This window comes from Cnephaeus nilssonii (genome assembly GCF_951640355.1).
Source record: "Cnephaeus nilssonii genome assembly, chromosome: 4".
Lineage (NCBI taxonomy): Eukaryota > Metazoa > Chordata > Mammalia > Chiroptera > Vespertilionidae > Cnephaeus > Cnephaeus nilssonii.
Genome location: NC_137075.1, coordinates 6,603,505 through 6,622,982, shown reverse-complemented (window position 1 = coordinate 6,622,982; position 19,478 = coordinate 6,603,505). Strand labels below are relative to the sequence as shown.

The window sequence follows — 19,478 nt, the reverse complement described above, 5'->3', positions numbered from 1 at the left end:
GCCCTGGGGGATCGCGCAGTGGGGGTCCAGGGCCCCAGCCCAGGCTGCCGCCCCTGGCCGGAAGATCGCGCAGTGGGGGTTTGCGGCCCTGCCGGCCTGAGACCCCAGCCCAGGCTAATGCCACTTTCAGGGGATCATGTGGCTTAAGTGCAAGGCCCTGCTGGATTGAGACCCCAGCCCAAGCTGTCGCCACAGCCGGGGGATCGTGTGGTGGGGGTGCGCAGCCCCAGCCCAGGCTGCCACCGCGGCCAAGGGATCGTGCAACTTGGGTGTGAGGCCCTGCCAGCCTGAGACCTCCGCCCTGGCTGCCACCTCGGCCCGGGGATTGCACGGCTTTGGTGCGCGGCCCTGCAGGTCTGAGACCCCAGCCCAAGCTGCCGCCACTTGCCGGGGATCGCGCCGGGCGCTGGCGCCTCCCAGGCGGACACCCCGGGCTGCTGCCACTGGGCAGGGATCGCTGCTTGGGGAGCGGGCGCCTCCCAGCTAGACACCCTGGACTGCTGCCGCTGGACGGACTTGGGGACTCTGGTGGGGCTAAGAGGACTGGGCACCGCCATCTTGTGGCTATGGGGGCCGCCATTTTGTCACAGAGTGATGGTTAATTTGCATATTACTCTTTTATTAAATAGGATTATATACATGTGTATATATATATATATATATATATATATATATATATATATACATATATATATATGTGTGTGTGTGTGTGTGTGTGTGTGTGTGTGTGTGTGTCAATGAATTCAAGAGCTGGTTCTTTGAAAGGACAAACAAAGTTGATGAACCGTTAGCTAGACTCATCAAGAAACAAAGAGAGAGGACCCAAATAAATAAAATCAGAAAATAAAGTGGAGAAGTAACCACTAACACCACCAAAATTCAAAGGATTGTAAAAAAATACTATGAACAATTATCTGCCAACAGCTGGACAATGTGGATGAAATGGACAAATTTCTAGGAAAATACAACCTCCCAAAACTGAATCAGGAGGAATCAGAAAACCTGAATAGGCCCATAACAACTGATGAAAGAGAAGCAGTCATAAAAAACATACCCAGCAAACAAAAGCCCTGGTCTGGATGGCTTCACAGGAGAATTTTACCAAACATTAAAAGAACTAACACCTATACTCCCCAAACTATTTCAAAACATCCAAGAGGAAGGAACACTTCCAAAATCTTAGTTTGAGGCTAGCTTTATCTTAATTCCGAAACCAGATAAAGACACTGCAAAGAAGGAGAATTACAGGCCAATATCCCTGATGAACACAGATGCTAAAATCCTCAACAAAATATTAGCAAATTGCATCCAACAATATATTAAAAGATCATACACTGTAACCAAGTGCGATTTATTCCAGGATGCAAGACTGGTACAATGTTTGCAAATCAATAAGCATGATGCATCACATAGATAAACTGAAAGCTCAAAATCACATGATCATATCAATAGATACAGAAAAAGCATTTGACAAAATCCAACACCCATTTTTGAGAAAAAATATTAGTAAAGTGATAATAGAGGGAGTATATCTCAAGATGATAAAGCTTATTTATGATAAACCCACAGAGAACATCATTGTCAATTGACAAAAACTAAAACCATTTCCCCTAAGAAAAGGAACAAGACAGGGCTGTCTACTTTCACCACTTTTATTCAATACAGTACTGGAAGTCCTAGCAACAGTGATCAGACAAGAAGAAGTAACACCAGGGGTCTTGATCCAGCATCTAGAAGGGTTCACGAACCTGGAGAAGGTGCTGTGCATAAATTAAATAAGAGTCCAGAGATGAAACATAATTTTGAAAGGCATTTGGAGGCGGGCAGAGGAGCTTGGCTAAAAGAAACCAAGTTCTCCTTGTCTCAGGACCCCTTGCTTTTTATTAACACAAATTGTCCTAAGGCAAGGCGGAGATATACACATCAAAGGGTAGGGTTAGGTACAGAATCCATTGTCAGATTGGTGGAGTTACCTCCGGCTGTTCAGGTGTTTGGCCAGGAGGAGGCAATAACATGTAGATTAAGATGCCCTGAGCTGTCTGGCAGCAAGCAATCATTCTTTTCAGGTTGGGGGAAATGCCTCTCAGCCACTCCAGATGATTCAGCCCTGCTGACATGCTGGAATTGGCTTCCGGAAAAGAAGAAATAAAAGGCATCCAAATACAAAAAAAGGAGGAAGTAAAAGTCATTATTTGTAGATGACCTGATATTTGTAAATAGAAAACCCTAAAGACTCCACCAAAAAACTACTAGATTTCATTAATGAATTTGGTGATGTGGCAAAATACAAAATCAATACCCAAAAATTGATGGCTTTTTTATACACCAATAATGAGTTCTCAGAAAGAGATACTAAATAAACAATTCCATTTATCATTGCAACAAAAAAAATTAAGATACTTAGGAATAAACTTAATCAAGGAGGCAAATGATCTGTTCTCGGACAACTACAGAACATTGGAAAAAGAGATAGAAGAAGACATAAACAAGTGGAAGAATATACCATGTTCATGGATTGATAGAATCAACATCATTAAAATGTCCATACTACCCAAGCAATCTACAGATTCAGTGCAATCTCTATTACAAAATCAACGACATATTTCACAGAGCTGGAAAAAAATACTCCAAAAATTTATATGTAATGAAAAAAGACCCCGAATAGCTACAGCAATATTGAGAAAGAGAAAAACAGTTGGAAGAATCATAATACCAGATCTGAAGTTATACTACAAAGCCACCATAATCAAAACAGCCTGATACTGGCACAAGAACAAGCATATATAGATCAATGGAACAGAACAGAGAACCCAGAAATTGACCCAAGCCATTATGCTCAATATTTAACAATGGATGCAAGAGCATACAATGGAGTCAAGACAGTCTCTTCAATAAATGGTGTTGGGAAAACTGGAGAGATACATGCAAAAAAAAAAAAAAAAATAGAAACTAGACCACCAACTTATACCCTTCACAAGAATAAACTCAAAATGGATAAAAGACTTAAATGTAAGTAGTGATAACATAAAATTCCTAGAAGAAACCATAGGCAGGAAAATCTCAGACATCTCTCGTAGCAATATATTTACAGATACATATACTGAGGTAAAGGAAACTAAGGAGAAAATAAACAAATGGGACTACATCAAAATAAAAAGCTTCTGCATAACAAAACAAAAAGAGGGCAATGATATATCTGGTAAAGGATTAATACCCAGAATATATAAGGAAGTCATACTACTTAACAAAAGGAAGACAAACAATCCAATTTACAAAACAGGCAAAGGACCTAAATAGACACTTGTCCAAAGTGGACATACTGATGGCCAAGAGACATACGAAAAAAAAATGCTCAAAACCATTGATCATCAGAGAGATGCAAATTAAAATGACAATGAGGTATCACCTCACACCTGTCAGAATGGCTACCATCAACAAATCAACAAATGACAAGTGCTGGAGAGGATGTGGAGAAAAGTGAACCCTAGTACACTTTGTGGTGGGAATGCAGACTTGTGCCACCATTATGGGAAACAATATGGAATTTCCTCAAAAAATAAAATATGGAACTGCCATTTGACCCAGTGATCCCACTTCTCGGAATATATCCTAAGAAACCCAAAGCACCAATCAGAAAGAATGTATGCACTCTGGTGTTTATAGCAGCATAGTCTATAATAGCTAAGATCTGGAAATAGCTCAAGTGCCCATCAGTAGCTGAGTGGATAAAAAAGTTGTGGTATATTTATACCATGATTACTATGCAGCAATAAAAAAGAAGAATCTCTTACCCTTTGAGACAGCATGGAGGTACCTGGAGAGTACCATGCTAAGTGAAATAAGTGAGTCAGAAAAAGACAAATATCACATGATTGCACTCATGTGGAATCTAAGTAACAAAATAAACTGATGAATGGAGTGCATCCAGAGAAATGGAATCATGGAACAGAGTGTAGAATCTCAGAGGGAAGGCGGGGGAGGGTGTGTGGGTGGAGGTAATCAACCAAAGAGGGAGGCCCAGGCTACCCAGCTGGCACTGCTGCGGCGGGTGTGTGGGCCTCCCTCTGCTGGGCATTCGATCAGGGAGCCCCAGCTTGGTGGGTGGGGCCAATTTCTTTGGGGTAATCCATCACGGAGCCCCACAGCGCTGCGGTGGGTGAGCAGGGCCTCTTTCTGCAGTGCGATCGATCACGGGACTCCCAGTCTGCGAGAGGGCACAGGCTGGACTGAGAGACCCCCCACCCACTCAAGTTTACGAATTTTGTGCACTGGGCCTCTAGTAATAATCTACACATATAAAAGCTCAGCAACCTGAATGGCGGAGTGACCGTAACAACTGGTCACTATGACGTGCACTGCGGTGGCCAACCAGCCCGGTTCCGGGCCCCCATCAGCCCCCTCAACCTCACACGGCCCCCCCCCCCCCCCCACTGGCTGCAGCCCCTCCCCTTGACCAGCTCTGCCCCCAATTGGACCCTCCCCCCCGATCAGGGTAGGGCCAGCTGGCTGGTGGGGAGGGGCTGTGGGTAGTTGGCTGGCTGGCCCTGCCCCTGATTGGGGTGGGAGGGGCCAATCAGGGGCAGGTCCGGCTGGCCAACCTCTTGCAGCCCCTCCCCCTGGCCAGCCCGGCCCAAATCGGCCACCATCGGAGCGGGCTGGCTGGACCTCACCCATGTACGAATTTGTGCGCCGGGCCTCTAGTAATAAATTAAAATGTGGAAGTTTATTATAAATGTACACAAACTCCCCCTGGGGGAGGAGTCCCCTATTGGGAAAAACCTGCTCCCTCTAATGGGAAAAAAATCAGTTCTGATATCTCAGTTTCTTTGTCTATGAGTTTATAAAGGCTGGCAGCTCTTAATCTGAATATGTCCCTTTCTAATGGGACTCTTCCTTAATTTATTTCCCCTGTTCTCTCCTAATCGGTCACTCTCCTGCAAGATACCAGTTTCAAAGTTCAAAGCCCACTGGGTGCCCCCTCTTCTTTTTCCCCTTATTTTGTAACATTCCTCTAGCCTCTGTGAATGTGTGTCTTCCTCCTCCATGAGCCCCCTTTATTCCCTAACTGCCCGACTTGTCTCTAAAATTTCTTTCAAATCCAAATATGTCATTCACGTGCTCCTCCAGTTGCCAGGAAGTAAGAGGTAGTGGTGAAATCACCAGTTGGCTAAACTGTGGGTGATAGAGACTCTAAGATTAATGACCTAGTGTTACTCATTAAAATGGAATTGGAATAATTTCAGCATCATCAGAAATTTTTTTTGGTTAGAATTTTGATTCCGTAATCTTGGATTCCACTAGTTTGCATGCATTTTACTCTTTCCCCATGCCTTTGTGAACAGTTTTGTCATGTGCAGTCAACTGAATGCTCTGTGTTACTTTGTAATTGCTCACTAAACTGTATTTTCTAGAGACTCCTTAGGGTAGTTCTTCTCATGAATATAGATCTGAAAATTGAATTGAATAAGAGTGTCCTATTAGCAGTGATCTAAGGATATCGTTTAGAAAAAAAATCAATTGTATATTCTTTCATTTGGCAGAGACTTAAAATACTCAAGTGGGAGTTTACTAAAGAAGTTCCAGCTGATCCTTGAATATACCTTTGCTGGCAAGTTTTGCTAAATTGCATGCTATTAATTGGAGCTTATTATGAATGCCATATCTCCCAATACAACAACTGCCTTTCCTCAGTAATGGGGAGCGTATTTTAATACCTACTTCCTTTAGTTAGCCCTAATGGCTATCAGAGATGGTGGAGGCCTATTGGTTTTTCTCAAACATTAAATATTATTCTCAATATCATCTAGAATACTTATTAATATGTATCAACTAAGGTGTAAGGTAAATAAGAAGAAAGTTGAGTAATCACCTTTTTGCATCGAGCCAATGAGAGTCTATTTCAGTGGGGAGCCTGGAGAGTTTTTCATATCTTGTATGTATAAAGGGATAGTCTTAGGCATATGGGTGAAGATTATTTCACAACCTCCTTTTTCTATTGCTTTAAAAACCTGGAGGCTTAGTGAATTCCAGTTTCAGTTTTCTGCTCTTTTTTAAAAAAATATATATTTTATTGATTTTTTACAGAGAGGAAGAGATAGGGATAGAGAGTTAGAAACATCGATGAGAGAGAAACATCGATCAGCTGCCTCCTGCACACCCCCTACTGGGGATGTGCCCGCAACCAAGGTACATGCCCTTGACCGGAATCAAACCTGGTACCCTTGAGTCTGCAGGCCGATGCTCTATCCACTGAGCCAAACCGGTTTCGGCAGTTTTCTGCTCTTAGTATAGTTTTATTATACACTAGAGTCCCGGTGCACGAAATTCATAGGCCGAGCAGAGCCCATCTGTGGGGTGATCAGGGGGCCCCTGCTGACACCTGCCTTGGCTGGTCTAGTGCCGCCCATTTGCTGGCCCTGCCCCCCGCCACTGCTGCCACCAGTCACCTCCCTCTTCAGGGCAACTAGTGGAGCGATTGGGGAGGGGGGGGGCACTGGCACCTGCCTTGGCTGGCCTGGCGCTGCCCTCTCGCCAGCCCCACCCCCTGCCACCACTGCCGATTGGGGCCTGTGGGCTGGGGGTTGCATTGAGCGTCTGCCCCCTGGTGGTCAGTGTGCATCATAGCAACCGGTCATTCTGCTGGTCGTTCCACCAGTTGGTTAATTTGCATATTAGGCTTTTATTATATAGGGTTCTCTGACTCTCTCCTTGGAGAATGAGTAAAGTTCATCATCTACCTTTGTAAAAGATTTAATCTGGGTCCCAACTGCAATTCCAGTTGGCCTGGCCTGGATCTTTACCTGAAGAATTAGGATTTTCACACAAATAAAAATCATGATCAAAAATCAAAAACATTAGTTTTAGTATAATAAATGCCATTTAAAACTAAAATCTCCAAATATTGAGAAGCTTACTGAGCTCTGTTCAGTGACCTCCTTTATTTCACCAATGGTCTCCATGACCCAGTATTATTACTGTTCAGTGAGAGAGATTTGGAAACCCATTCAGGTCCATATAGTTAAGAGTGCCCTGCTGTTTGACCTCGTGGAACTTAGTTGAAGGTCTTTCCACTTTCTGTGCTTCAGACAACAGAGTGGACTCTTCCTCCTGGATCCTTTCACTGTTTACCACTGTAGCTGTCTGACAAAACAAGGACCCAGTGTCACATTTAACTCCATTCTACCTTTGTAAGTGCAGTCACCTTTCCCAGATGCCATTGTTTGTGGCCATTTTATTAGATAAATCACTTACATAAGAATTCTGCCCACCTGCATCAGTATTCCAGAGCCAGAGCTTCTATGTAGATGTTGTTCCTTACTCGTTCTGCAGGATGATGTATCTGTTAAGCAAGCACTCAGGCCATGCCCTGCTCTGGCATCATTCTAGACACTGGGCACACAGTGGGCAAAGTGAAATGTGGTCTTTGTCCTCGGGGAACAAATACATGGTTTACTAGGGGCAGAGACCAAGGCAGCAGTGTGGTAAGTGGAAGGATTACCCAGACTAATGTGGGGGGAAGTCAGGTAGATTTGCCCTGTTAGGATTTCTTATCTTATTACCTTTCAGTAAACTGTTGTCACTTTATTGGCTATTTTGTTTTGGGGATTTCAAATATGTTAGTAGTTTCTTCTCATGATTTTAACTTTGTCTTTTAGTGCATACAGTGCCCCCTATTCATTCTAGGGAACACCTGTTATGAGAGAGCCATAAAAATCTAGGTTTTAAAGATTTAAAAATTGCTTTTTTCTTAATGGAGCACTGAAAAAAGAACAATAACCTTTCTGAGCAAATGAACCATTATTTTATATTTTTTTATTCAGCAAATAGTTGAGTGCCAACCCCCTTCTTGGCAAAGCCATATTTCAATAGAAGAGGCAGACAAGATTCTGAGCCCCTTCTCCAAACTTCCCTGGGTGTTCACCATTGCACCTATTTTACAGACAGTGGGGCTGTTACAGACTGCAAAAGAAGCCATAGGAAACTTCTGCTGCTTTAGAGGGAGTATATGACGCTTCTGTCTCTGGGTTAGGAATCAGGGGAACCAGTGGAGGCTCCACGGAGGAGCTGCTATCTAATGCTGTGACTTTTCTTAATCTGCTCAGAGTTTTACTTTCACTAAGGATAGTTTCCCCTCCCCCTTTCCTTTCCCTTTTCTCTTTTTTTTTTTTTTAAATCATACTCTATTCTGTGTGGAAAGTTGCTTTTTTAAAAAAATATATTTTATTGATTTTTTACAGAGAGGAAGAGAGAGGGATAGAGAGTTAGAAACATCGATGAGAGAGAAACATCGATCAGCTGCCTCTTGCACACCCCCCACTGGGGATGTGCCCGCAACCAAGGTACATGCCCTTGACCGGAATCGAACCCGGGACCCTTGAGTCCACAGTTTTATTTTTCACTGTTAAAGAGACCACTTCTCAGATGCCCTGTATAACATTGTAAGCCTAATTCAGGCCTCAGAAACACCTAGCTTTAACCTTGTAATTTCTTCTCCAAACTATTAGAAGACTTAAGAGCAGAGCGTAATAGACTTTACCCCTCCCTCTCCTGCCTCTTCACCCTCTCTCCAGATGTTAAAACAAGAGGAGCTCTCAGGGCTTAGGCCTGTCCCCTTCTTCTCTCTCTCCCCCTCTCCCTAGGTCATTGGATCCATGCCCACAACCTACTCTGTGTGTCACAGACTCTCAGATTTCTGTCTCAGTGCTATTTCTTTTGTGCTCCAGACCTGCATGTATGCTGCCTAACTGGCATTCTCTGGGACATCTCAGATAGAAAACATCCACAGTCATCCTTGTAATCATTTTTCACTAACCTCTCCTGCCTGGTGTTCCCTGTCTCAGAAGGTGTCACCCATCCAGCTGTGTGACCTGGAAGTCTGGGATCTCCCACAGCAGCCCATCTTCACAGCTGTTGGGGTCACAGGAATCTCTGGAATGTGACTGCCAGTCTCCACTGTCAAACACTGGTCCTCTGTTAGGACTGCTTCATGATCTCCTGATGCCTCTTTCCATCAGCTGCACTCCCTTCCAGCCCCTTCTCCCCTCTGTAGCCGGAGGGGTCACTGCCCCCTCCACACTTTATCTCCAGTGATGAGCACAGAGCCTGGTATTTCCTGAGTGCTCAGTATTTAACAGTGAATAAAGTCCTCCTGTTCGACCATACCTATCATTTATTGTTCTCATCCTATAGTCTTTTTTGTTGTATAATATTAGCCAGCTATGGCATTATCATGTTTTTCCACTTCCATATTCATGTCAAACTTCTCAAAATCACTCAAGATCCTAAAGTACAGCCTCCTCTCCAGAGTCCTAATGTGTAATAGGTGTGAATTATTTCCCTTTTTTAACTTTTCCCATCCCATTTATGAGCAATAATATTATTTAGCAGAAAATAATTTCTATTTTATTTGTGTATTTAACATCTCTGTACATGCCTTTTTAGAAATTGCATATTTTAAGACTTTGCAGAAATTATAAACTGTGAATAATTTTAACACTATAGATTTTGTCTGTGTTAGCAAGTTTTTTAAGAAGTATGGATAATTAAATTTGTCCCTTTCTGATGCAGTTCCAGTTTATAAATGATAAACTGTAGAAAAAAGAATTCCATTGTTCAGAGAAATATAACAGATTTTTACCAAAGGAAACTTTAAAAGACATTCTTTGTTACCCAACTCAAGTGGTGGGGCTTTGTGGGTATTTCTGATGTCTATCCTCAAACTAAATTGTGCCCGTTTGTAAATCCTATTTTATTTGGTTTTATTTTCTATCTTTAGCTGAAATTATTTCATTAAAAATGGGTTTATCAACCCATTTTAATGAAAACACGTGGTTTATCAAACCACAGTGAGATGCTACTTCACACTGAAATAAGCCAGACACAAAAGGAAAAATACTGTATGATTCCACCTACATAAGGTATCTAAAGAAATCAAATTCATGGAGACAAAGTAGAAGAATGGTTAATAGGGGCTGGGGCAGGGGAATGCTGTATTGTACAGAGTTTCAATTTGGGAAGATGAAAATGTTCTAGAGGTGGGAATGGAGGGTGATGATCTCACAGCATGTGAATGTACTTAATGTCACAGAGCCTTACACTTAAAAATGGTTAAATGGTAAATTTTATACTATGTATATTTTACCACAGTAATACAAAATGGTTTATCAACACTGCATGTAAATCTACAAAAACCTCAAAAGAAAACGTTTCATTAAAAAACTACAGATAGAAAACAATAGGTTTATTCTTTCACATTCTTTGCTCTGCTTACTGAAACATTTGTTGTTTTGTTAAATTTGTATTGATAGAGTGAGAAATTAACCTAAGGCTCCTGGGGTTTGTTCCTGCCTTGGTGTCTTTTAAGACCCACCTTCAGCCCTAACTGGTTTGGCTCAGTGGATAGAGCATCGGCCTGCGGACTGAAAGGTCCCAGGTTCGATTCCGGTCAAGGGCATGTACCTTGGTTGCGGGCACACCCCCAGTAGGAGGTGTGCAAGAGGCAGCTGATCAATGTTTCTCTCTCAGCAATGTTTCTAACTCTCTATCTCTGTCCCTTCCTCTCCGTAAAAAATAAATAAAAATATATTTCTTAAAAAAAGACCCAGCTACATCCACACAGCCCAATTACAGAATGTGTGCATTATACATCAGACTGTTTGAGCTTTTGACTTTTTAAAAATAAATATGATCAGGTAATAAATCCCTGTTTAAAGGCTGGTGAAATGTAATCAGACAATTTTAGAATGTTTTTATGTGTGGTAGTATGTGAGGGAAAACAAGCCAAGTTGCTTATCTCTGGCATTTTCTTTTTTTCCAGGTATACCTTGAAAGACTTTTAACATATGCAGAGATAGATATCTGTCCAGCCAACTGGAAGCGAATTGTTCTTGGTGCGATCCTGCTGGCCTCCAAGGTGTGGGATGACCAGGCTGTGTGGAATGTGGATTACTGCCAGATCCTGAAAGACATCACAGTGGAGGACATGTGAGTGTGTATGTGTATGTGTGTGTGTTGGAGGGAAGAGCAGTGGAACTGTTTGGGAAGGAGATTGTGTCCCTTTTGAATGTCTTTATAGTATAGAATGAATGAATTTGACTGAATGTCTGTTGGAAGCTGATGATATACAATGAAGGCACGGTAGTGGAATATTATACGTAAAAACCTGTATTTCCCTTCATTGTGGATAATGAATAGGTACTGGCAAAGCCTTTCTTTACTTTCATTAGAAAGGTGTAGAACAGTGCCTTCTGCAGTCTGTGGCAGTTTACATTTGAGTTGTATCCCACTGCAGACTGATAACACAGAGTTAATGTCCTCCACCATTCTTCTGTGGGCCTCACAAAGAGCAGAAGAATTAAAATATTGTTTCTTTCTTTTCTTTTTTAATATTGACTTCAGAGAGGAATAGAGAGGGAGGGAGAGAGATAGAAACATCAATGATGAGAGAGAATCATTAATCGGCTGCCTCCTGCACGCCCTACGCTGGGGATTGAGCTCTCAACCTGGGCATGTGCCCTGACCAGGAATCTAACCGTGACCTCCTGCTTCATAGGTTGATGCTCAACAACTGAGCCATGCCGGCTAGGCTCTTTTTAGTTTCAGAGTGAAAACTTTCACTGCTTTGTCATTCTTACAAGTTCACTTGGTTAAAATGGGCATTCTGTCCCTGGCACCTGTCATGCATCTCATTGTTAGGATGGCATGTTCTCCCCAGCTGGGCTCAAGTGCCCACAGCTCAGTGGAAATACCATAAATCCGGGGGGGGGGGGGGCGGGTAGCGCACCCAGGGCTCTTAGGGCAGCCTTAAGATTTCTCATATGGTTCAATCCTCAGATTTAGGTAAGGACTGTTAGCGGAGACCTGCAGGCCTATTCCCTGGGATATCTGGGGTCTGGATTCAGAGCCTCTTAGGAGGAAGGAGCTGTTTTGTAAAACAATCAGGATGAACTACTTACAGTTGCTTATAGTTTATAGTAACTTTTGACACTGCTCATGCTAAAATTTTTCTCACATTATTTGTTTGGCTTTCTTGAGGAAGCTTTAGGCTGGAGGAGGTTCCAAGCTATATCCCAATCCACAGCCATTTCCCTGGACCAAATAATTCTGGGGATGCAGGATCTTCACGGTGCCTATGACTACTACTTTGTGGGGTATCACATGGATTTCTCACCAGGTTGGGGTACCCGTGCCTTGTTTACTGACTTTCTGGGCACCCCATTTTATGACTCCTGTGAAGCATACTTGTTATGTTCTTTGGGTCTTTTGTTGCAGAGCTCATTCCTGCTACTGACATATGAAACTCCTTCCTGTGTCTGTAATTCTCTGTTATAAAAATTAAGAAAAGTATAAAGAAGCCTTTGATAGTAATAAAAATAAAATTCTTGATTATATTTCAAATGGGAACAACTACAAAAAGAATTGTCATTCAGACCATAAAGGAGAAGGACATTTGGGTGCAAGGTGTAAGAAATGCTGACTTTATTGGTGGTGGTTCTCTCATCAACTGCCTGACACCATGTGACACTGAAATGCACACCACAGGGATCATGATCATCAAGGTTGTCTCTTCTCCTTTGTGTAAAGTGGATAATGTACAACCAGTGACTTGGTGTGGGTGGCCATACTGAGGTTCTACAAGAGCAGGTAGAAAGGGATTCCCCACCATGAGCAGTTGTATCTATTTAAGTCAAAGAGGAAAATACCTCCTGAAGTCAGTGTAAGTCTCAAATCTTCTCATCATTTATATCCTGTTTCTGTAAGGAAATGAGATACAAATGCAAATTACAAATACCACAGAAACGTTAAAATAACAGGGAGCAGAGAAAAATGAAGAATGAAGAGTCTTAGGGGTTGGGAGGAGATTCTTTTAACATGAGAGCTGAGAGAACACGTTCATATAAGTAAGTATATAAATTTCCAAGGCTTATTGTAATAGTGTCATTCCAGTAAGTCTTTTAATGCTTTTAAAATTATATGTTAAAATCACATAGTCATCTATCAGTAAAAATTACTTAAATGAGCCTTCCAATTTCTTCAGTTTGTTAAAAGCAGAAATTGGAAACCACCTAAGGTTTCAGCCTGTCATTAGAGTTATTTACTTTTTTAACACCAAAAATTGGAATAAGTCCCTTTACTTGCCTTCTCCGAGGTTCTTCACCTTGGAACAACGAACTTGGTAAGGTAGGTGACTGGTATTCCTTCCCCTCCCAGAGTGGGAGAAGAGTAACAAGGAAAGAGAACCTGTACACTTGGTGTATCCTTGGGCAAGTCGGTTTTAAGAGAGAGAAATGAAAGTTACTGGTCTAGGAATCTGTTCCCTAATGCTGTTGGGTTCCTAGGCTTGCTTAGAGAAAGCCTCTGAGTGCTCTAAGGCCGTGGTCAGCAAACTGCGGCTCGCGAGCCGCATGCGGCTCTTTGGCCCCTTGAGTGTGGCTCTTCCACAAAATACCACGGCCTGGGCGAGTCTGTTTTGAAGAAGTGGCGTTAGAAGAACTTTAAGTTTAAAAAATTTGGCTCTCAAAAGAAATTTCAATCGTACTGTTGATATTTGGCTCTGTTGACTAATGGGTTTGCCGACCACTGCTCTAAGGGAAAGCATATTCCATCATGAAGACCAGTGTCCCTTTGAGCCCTGTAACACAGCGGTCGCCAACCTTTTGGACCTCACGGGCCACCAGTGGTCCACAGACCACCGGTTGGCGACCGCTACTGTAACAGATACCCAGTGTTCTGAACTGAATTATGTTCCCTCAAAATTTATATATGGAAGATCTAACCCCCAGTGCCTCAGAATGTAACTGTATTTGGAGATTAGGTTTTTAAAGAGGTAGTTAAGTTAAAATGGGTCATTAGGTTTGGCTCTAATCCATTATGACTAGAGTCAGACAATGACAGCCATATGAGGACACAGGGAGAAGATGGCCCTCTGCAAGCCGTGGAGAGAGGCCTCAGAAGAAACCAAACCTACTGGCACCTTGATCTTGGACTTTCAGCCTCCACAATTGTGAGAAAATACATTTCTGTTGTTTAAGCCATCTAGTCTGTGGCATGTTATTATGGCAGCCCAGAGACTAACATAGATTTTAGTACTGGGAATGGGAGTGCTGCTGTAGTAAATACCTAGGGGTACGGAAGCAGCTTTTGAACAGAATAGTGGGAGAAGGGTTTTGAGGCTCATAATAGAAAAACCATAGATTGCCTGAAAGAGATGATTAGTAGAAATAGTGTTAAAGGCAATTCTGGTGAGGACCCAGCAAGAAAAGAGTGGAATTGTAGAGGAGACTTCTGTAATCTTGGAGTTTACATAAGCAGAATGTCACTAGAAACATGAATATTAAAGCTACTTGTGAAATGAGACCTCAGAGATGAGGAACATGCTATTGGACATTGGAGGATAGGTGATCCTTGCTGTAAAGTGGCAAAAAAGGTGGCCAAATTGAGTTTTAATGTTTTGTGGAAAGTAGAGTATTTATTTATTAATTGTATTTGTATTGATTTCAGAGAGAAAGGGAGAGAGAGATAGAAACATCAATCATGAGAGGGAATCATTGACCAGCTGCCTCTTGCATGCCCCCTACTGGGGATCGAGCCCACAGCCACGCAGGCCGGGCATTTATTTTTTTTAATATATTTTTTTCAATTACAGTTGACATACAGTATTAGTTTTAGGTGTACAACATATTGATTAGTTATTTGTGTAACTTATGAAAAGATCACCCCAATATGTCTAGTACCCATCTGGCACAATACATAATTATTACAATAGTATCTATATTCTATATATATAAAAGCCAAGCGACCAGAACGATGGGTCACTATGATGCGCACTGCAGCCAGCATTTCGGCCCGATGGGGATGGGGCCAGCTGGCCAACCTCCTGGAACCTCTGCCCCTGGCCAGCTGACCCCGATCAGGGCGGGCAGGCTGGACCCCACCTGTGCACGAATTCATGCACCAGGCCTCTGGTTGACTATACTGTATTCCTATGCTGTATTTTACATTTCGTGACTGTTTTTATTATTGGAGACTAGAGGCCCAGTGCATGATTTAATCATGCACGTGTAGGCTGTCTGTCCGCTGGTCGGGACCCGGTGTGGCCGGCAGCTCCGAAGTCCCTGGGCCCCTAGGGTGAGGCGGGGCGGGGGCATGGTCTTCCTGCGGCCGGAGCCCAGGCAAGGGTCTTGCCGCCGCCTCCTATGCCTTCGTGGAAACCCGCGTCCTCTGCGGACTCCGGGACACCGCCGCGCGCTCCTGCGGCCCAACTGCCGCCAGACTCCTCCCCCGGGAGCCGTGCCGCCCACCCACCCGCGCAGCCTCCAAACCTCCAAAACACCCGCTCGCTGCCCCAGAGGCCCATCTGTGCTGCAGCACAGCCATGGCGCAGACGCTGAGCTTGCGTCGCCGCTCGCAACGCGAGCTCAGCGTCCTGCCGGCCCAATCACCACCCCAGCCACCCCGAGTCCCGCCCCCTGTGTCTCCCGCTGGCCCAATCGTGGGCGTAGCGAGTGATGGTAATTTGCATATTACCATTTTATTAGGTATGATTTGTACTACTTAATCCTTTCACCTTTTTCACCCAACCCCTCAACCCACTCCCATTTGGCAACCATCAGTTTGTTTTATGTATCTATGAGTTTGTTTCTGTTTTGGTTAATTAATTTTGATTTTTAGATCCCACATACAAGTGAAACCATATGATATCAGTCTTTCTCTGATTCACTTATTTCACTTAGCATAAAAAGCTCTATGTCCCTCCATTGCAACTGGTAGGATTTATTTTATCGCTGAGTAATATTCCATTGTGTATATGCACTACACCTTCTTTATCCATTCATCTGCCAATGGACATTTAGGTTGCTTCCTTATCTTGGCTGTTGTAAACAATGCGTTAGTGAACATATGGATGCATATATACTAGGTTGTACCAGTTAATGCAGATTTTTTTCAATAGATGGAGTTACACATATGTTGATATAGATGTGATTTGATATGTATGTTATTTTGTTATATTGACAAGTTTTAAAACTCCATATGTCAAATTTGCTGAAGGTGTTAACATCATAGATATTTTTACACTTAAAAATGTCGAATTTCGTGTTCAAAAAGCATTTGCAGGAAGTTATAATTCATTACTTAATTTTGAAAAAAAGTACTGCTGAATACTTTGGGAAGCTTATGGTGAACATGCTCCATCTCAAGATACTTGTGAACTCTGGTTTAAATGCTTTAAAAGTGATGATTTCCATGTGAAAGACAAAGAACGTCCAGGTCAACAGAAAAAGTTTGAAGACAATTACAGGCATTATTGGATGAAGATGCGTGTCAAATTCAAAAACAACTTGCAGAAAGATTAAACGTTGCTCAGCAAACAATTTCCGATGGTTTACAAGCAATGGGAAAGATTTTAAAGGAAGGAAAATGGGTGCCACATCAACTGAATGAAGGACAAATGGAAAACGGAAAAGTCATCAGTAAAATGTTGTTTCAACGGCACAAAAGAAAGTCTTTTGCATCCAATTGTGACTGGCGATGAAAAGTGGATTTATTTTGAGAATCCCAAATGCACAAAATCATGGGTTGATCCAGGTCAACCATAAACCTTGACTGCAGGGCCAAATTGATTCGGAAAGAAGACAATGCTCTGCATTTGGTGGGATCAGGAAGGTGTGGTGTATTGTGAGCTTCTAAAACCAGGTGAAACCTTTAATACAGATCGCTACTGACAACAAATAATCAATTTGAACCACGCTTTGATTGTGAAATGACCAGAATGTTCCAGGAGACGCGGCAAAGTAATTTTGCCTCATGATGACACACCATCACACACTTCAAAACCAGTTAAAGACACGTTAAAAGATCTTGCCTGGGAAGTATTAACCCACCCGCTGTCTTCACCAGACCTTGCTCCTTCAGATTACCACTTGTTTCGATTGGTGGCACACACACTTTCTGAGCAGCACTTCAAAATGTATGAAGAAGTGGAAAATTGGGTCTCTGAATGGTTTACCTCAAAACAAGAAAAGTTTTTTGGGACAGTATCCACAAATTACCTGAAAGATGGGAAAATGTGTAGCTAGCAATAGACATTACTTTGCATAAAGCACTTTTAATGTTTCTCTTGAAATTACCGTGTTTTCTTTTATTGCAAAATCCGCATTATTAACTGGTACACCTAGTATTTTTAAATGTTTTTTTGTTTTCTTTGGATAAATACTCAGAATTGGAATTGCTGGGTCTTTCAATGTCGTTACAGCCTTTGTTTTAAAGTCTACATATGTTGTATGTGTTGCTCCTTCAGCTTTTTTCAGATTTCTATTTGCATAAAATACCTTTTCCTTCTCTTTACTTAAGTCTGTGTGTCTTCATTTGAAGTGAGTCTGTTATAGATAGAATAGAATATATATGGTTATTGCTTTCTTATCTATTCAGCCAATGCTGTCTTTTGATATGAGCATTTAATCCATTAACATGTAAAAACTTTTGATAGGTATATAGTGATTGCCATTTTATTATTGATATTTTTTATCTTTTTTTCTCCTTAAAGAAGTCCCTTTAACATTTCTTGTTTGTTTGTTTGCTTACATATGTTTTTATTAATTTCAGAGAGGAAGGAATAGGGAATCACTGATTGTCTTCCTCTTGCATGCCCCCCAGCAGATATCAAGCCCACAACCCAGGCATGATCCCTGACCGAGAATCAAACTATGATCCTCTAGTTCATAGATCAATGCTCAATTCTAGTTCATAGGTTGATGCTCAACCACTAAGCCATGCCTGCCGGGACCTTTAACATCTATAATAATAAAAGCATAATATGCTAATTAGATCGGACGGTTTTCTGGACGACCTTCCTGACAAAGTTGGGGCTGTGAGGGAAGCCCTAGTCCCGGGTGCCAGAGGGAAGCCAGTGCCGGCAGCTGGGGGAAGAAAGGCCTACTCCACGAATTTTGTGTATTGGGCTTCTAGTCCTATCTAATAAAAGAGTAATATGCAAATTGACCATACTCCCGCTACACCTACAAGCCACGCCCACAAGCTCATCAGGATCGAGTATGCAAATAAACCCAACCAAGATGGCTGCAGCCACAGAGAGCAGGAGGGAGGCTTGGGTTTCCCCGGCAATGGAGGAAGCCAAGCTTTCCACCTGCCCTTGCCGGCCTAGGCCTCCACTCAATGCTACAAAGTTTTAATGATAGAAGATAAATAAATCCCAACAAAAATGGCTGCGGCCATGGAGCTGGAGAGAGCAGGACGCCAGGGTTGCCCCCAGCGATGGAGGAAGCCAAGCTTCTGCAGCCCTGGCCGGCCTAGGCCTCCACTCCAGGCTACAAAGTTTCAATTATAGAAGATAAATAAATCCCAACAGAAATGGCTGCCGCCACGGAGCGAGCAGAAGGCTTGGCTCCGCTCCTGGCTACAAAGTTTCAAATGTAGAAGATAAATAAATCCCAGATACCAGGGCCTCCACTTGGGTCGCCGGGGGGCATGGCCGGCCTGCAAACCACCATAGGCCCCTCGCCCAGGCCACCCCACGCCCCAAGGGAACCCGCACCCTGATCTGGGACACCCTTCAGGGCAAACCAGCAGGCCCCCACCCATGCACCAGGCCTCTATCCTATCTAATAAAAGAGTAATATGCAGATTGACCATCACTCAAACACACAAGATGGCTGCCCCCATGTGGACACAAGATGGCCACCACAAGATGGCCAGCAGGGGAGGGCAGTTGGGAGGGACCAGGCCTGCAAGGGAGGACAGTTGTGGGCGATCAGGCCAGCAGGAGCAGGCAGTTGGGAGGGACCAGGCCTGCAGGGGAGAGCAGTTGGGGGGGACCAGGCCTGCAGGGGAGGGCATTTAGGGGTGACCAGGCCTGCAGGGGAGGGCAGTTAGGCATCAATCAGGCTGGCAGGGGAGTGATTAGGGGGTGATCAGGCTGGCAGGCAGAAGCAGTTAGGGGCAATCAGGAAGGCAGGCAGGCGAGCAGTTGGGAGCCAGCAGTCCTGGATTGTGAGAGGGATCCCAGATTGGAGAGGGTGCAGGCTGGGCTGAGGGACACCCCCCCCCCCACCCATGCATGAATTTTGTGCACTGGGCCTCTAGTTTCTTATAATACTGGCTTGGTAGTAATGAACTCCTGGGTAGAGTATTCTTGGTTGTAGGTCCTTGTTTTTCATTTCTTTTAATATTTCTTACCACTCCCTTCTGGTTTGCAAAGTTTCTGTGGAAAAATCAGCTGACAGTCTTATGGGAGCTTCCTTGTAAGTAACTAACTGTCTTTCTCCTACTGCTTTTAAGATTCTTTGTCTTTAACCTTTGCCATTTTAATTTTTAAAAAATCTTTATTGTTGAAAGTATTATATATGTCCCTCTTTTCCCCCCCATTGAGCTCTTCTAGCCTGCCCCTACCCCTGCCCCAGGCCTTGACCACCCTATTGTCAGTGACACCATGGGTTATATGCATATATACATACAAGTTCTTT

At 43.2% G+C, this 19,478-nt stretch overlaps 1 protein-coding gene across 1 annotated transcript in view; it reads left to right on the top strand.

The window, feature by feature from the left end:
- The window catches only part of CCNY (cyclin Y), a 228,363-nt gene that overhangs the window by 196,191 nt on the left and 12,694 nt on the right, over positions 1-19,478 (top strand). The window contains exon 8 of the mRNA XM_079769141.1: positions 10,817-10,983. Within this exon, the coding sequence (XP_079625267.1) occupies positions 10,817-10,983 (167 nt within the window). The remainder of the gene's footprint in view (positions 1-10,816; positions 10,984-19,478) is intronic.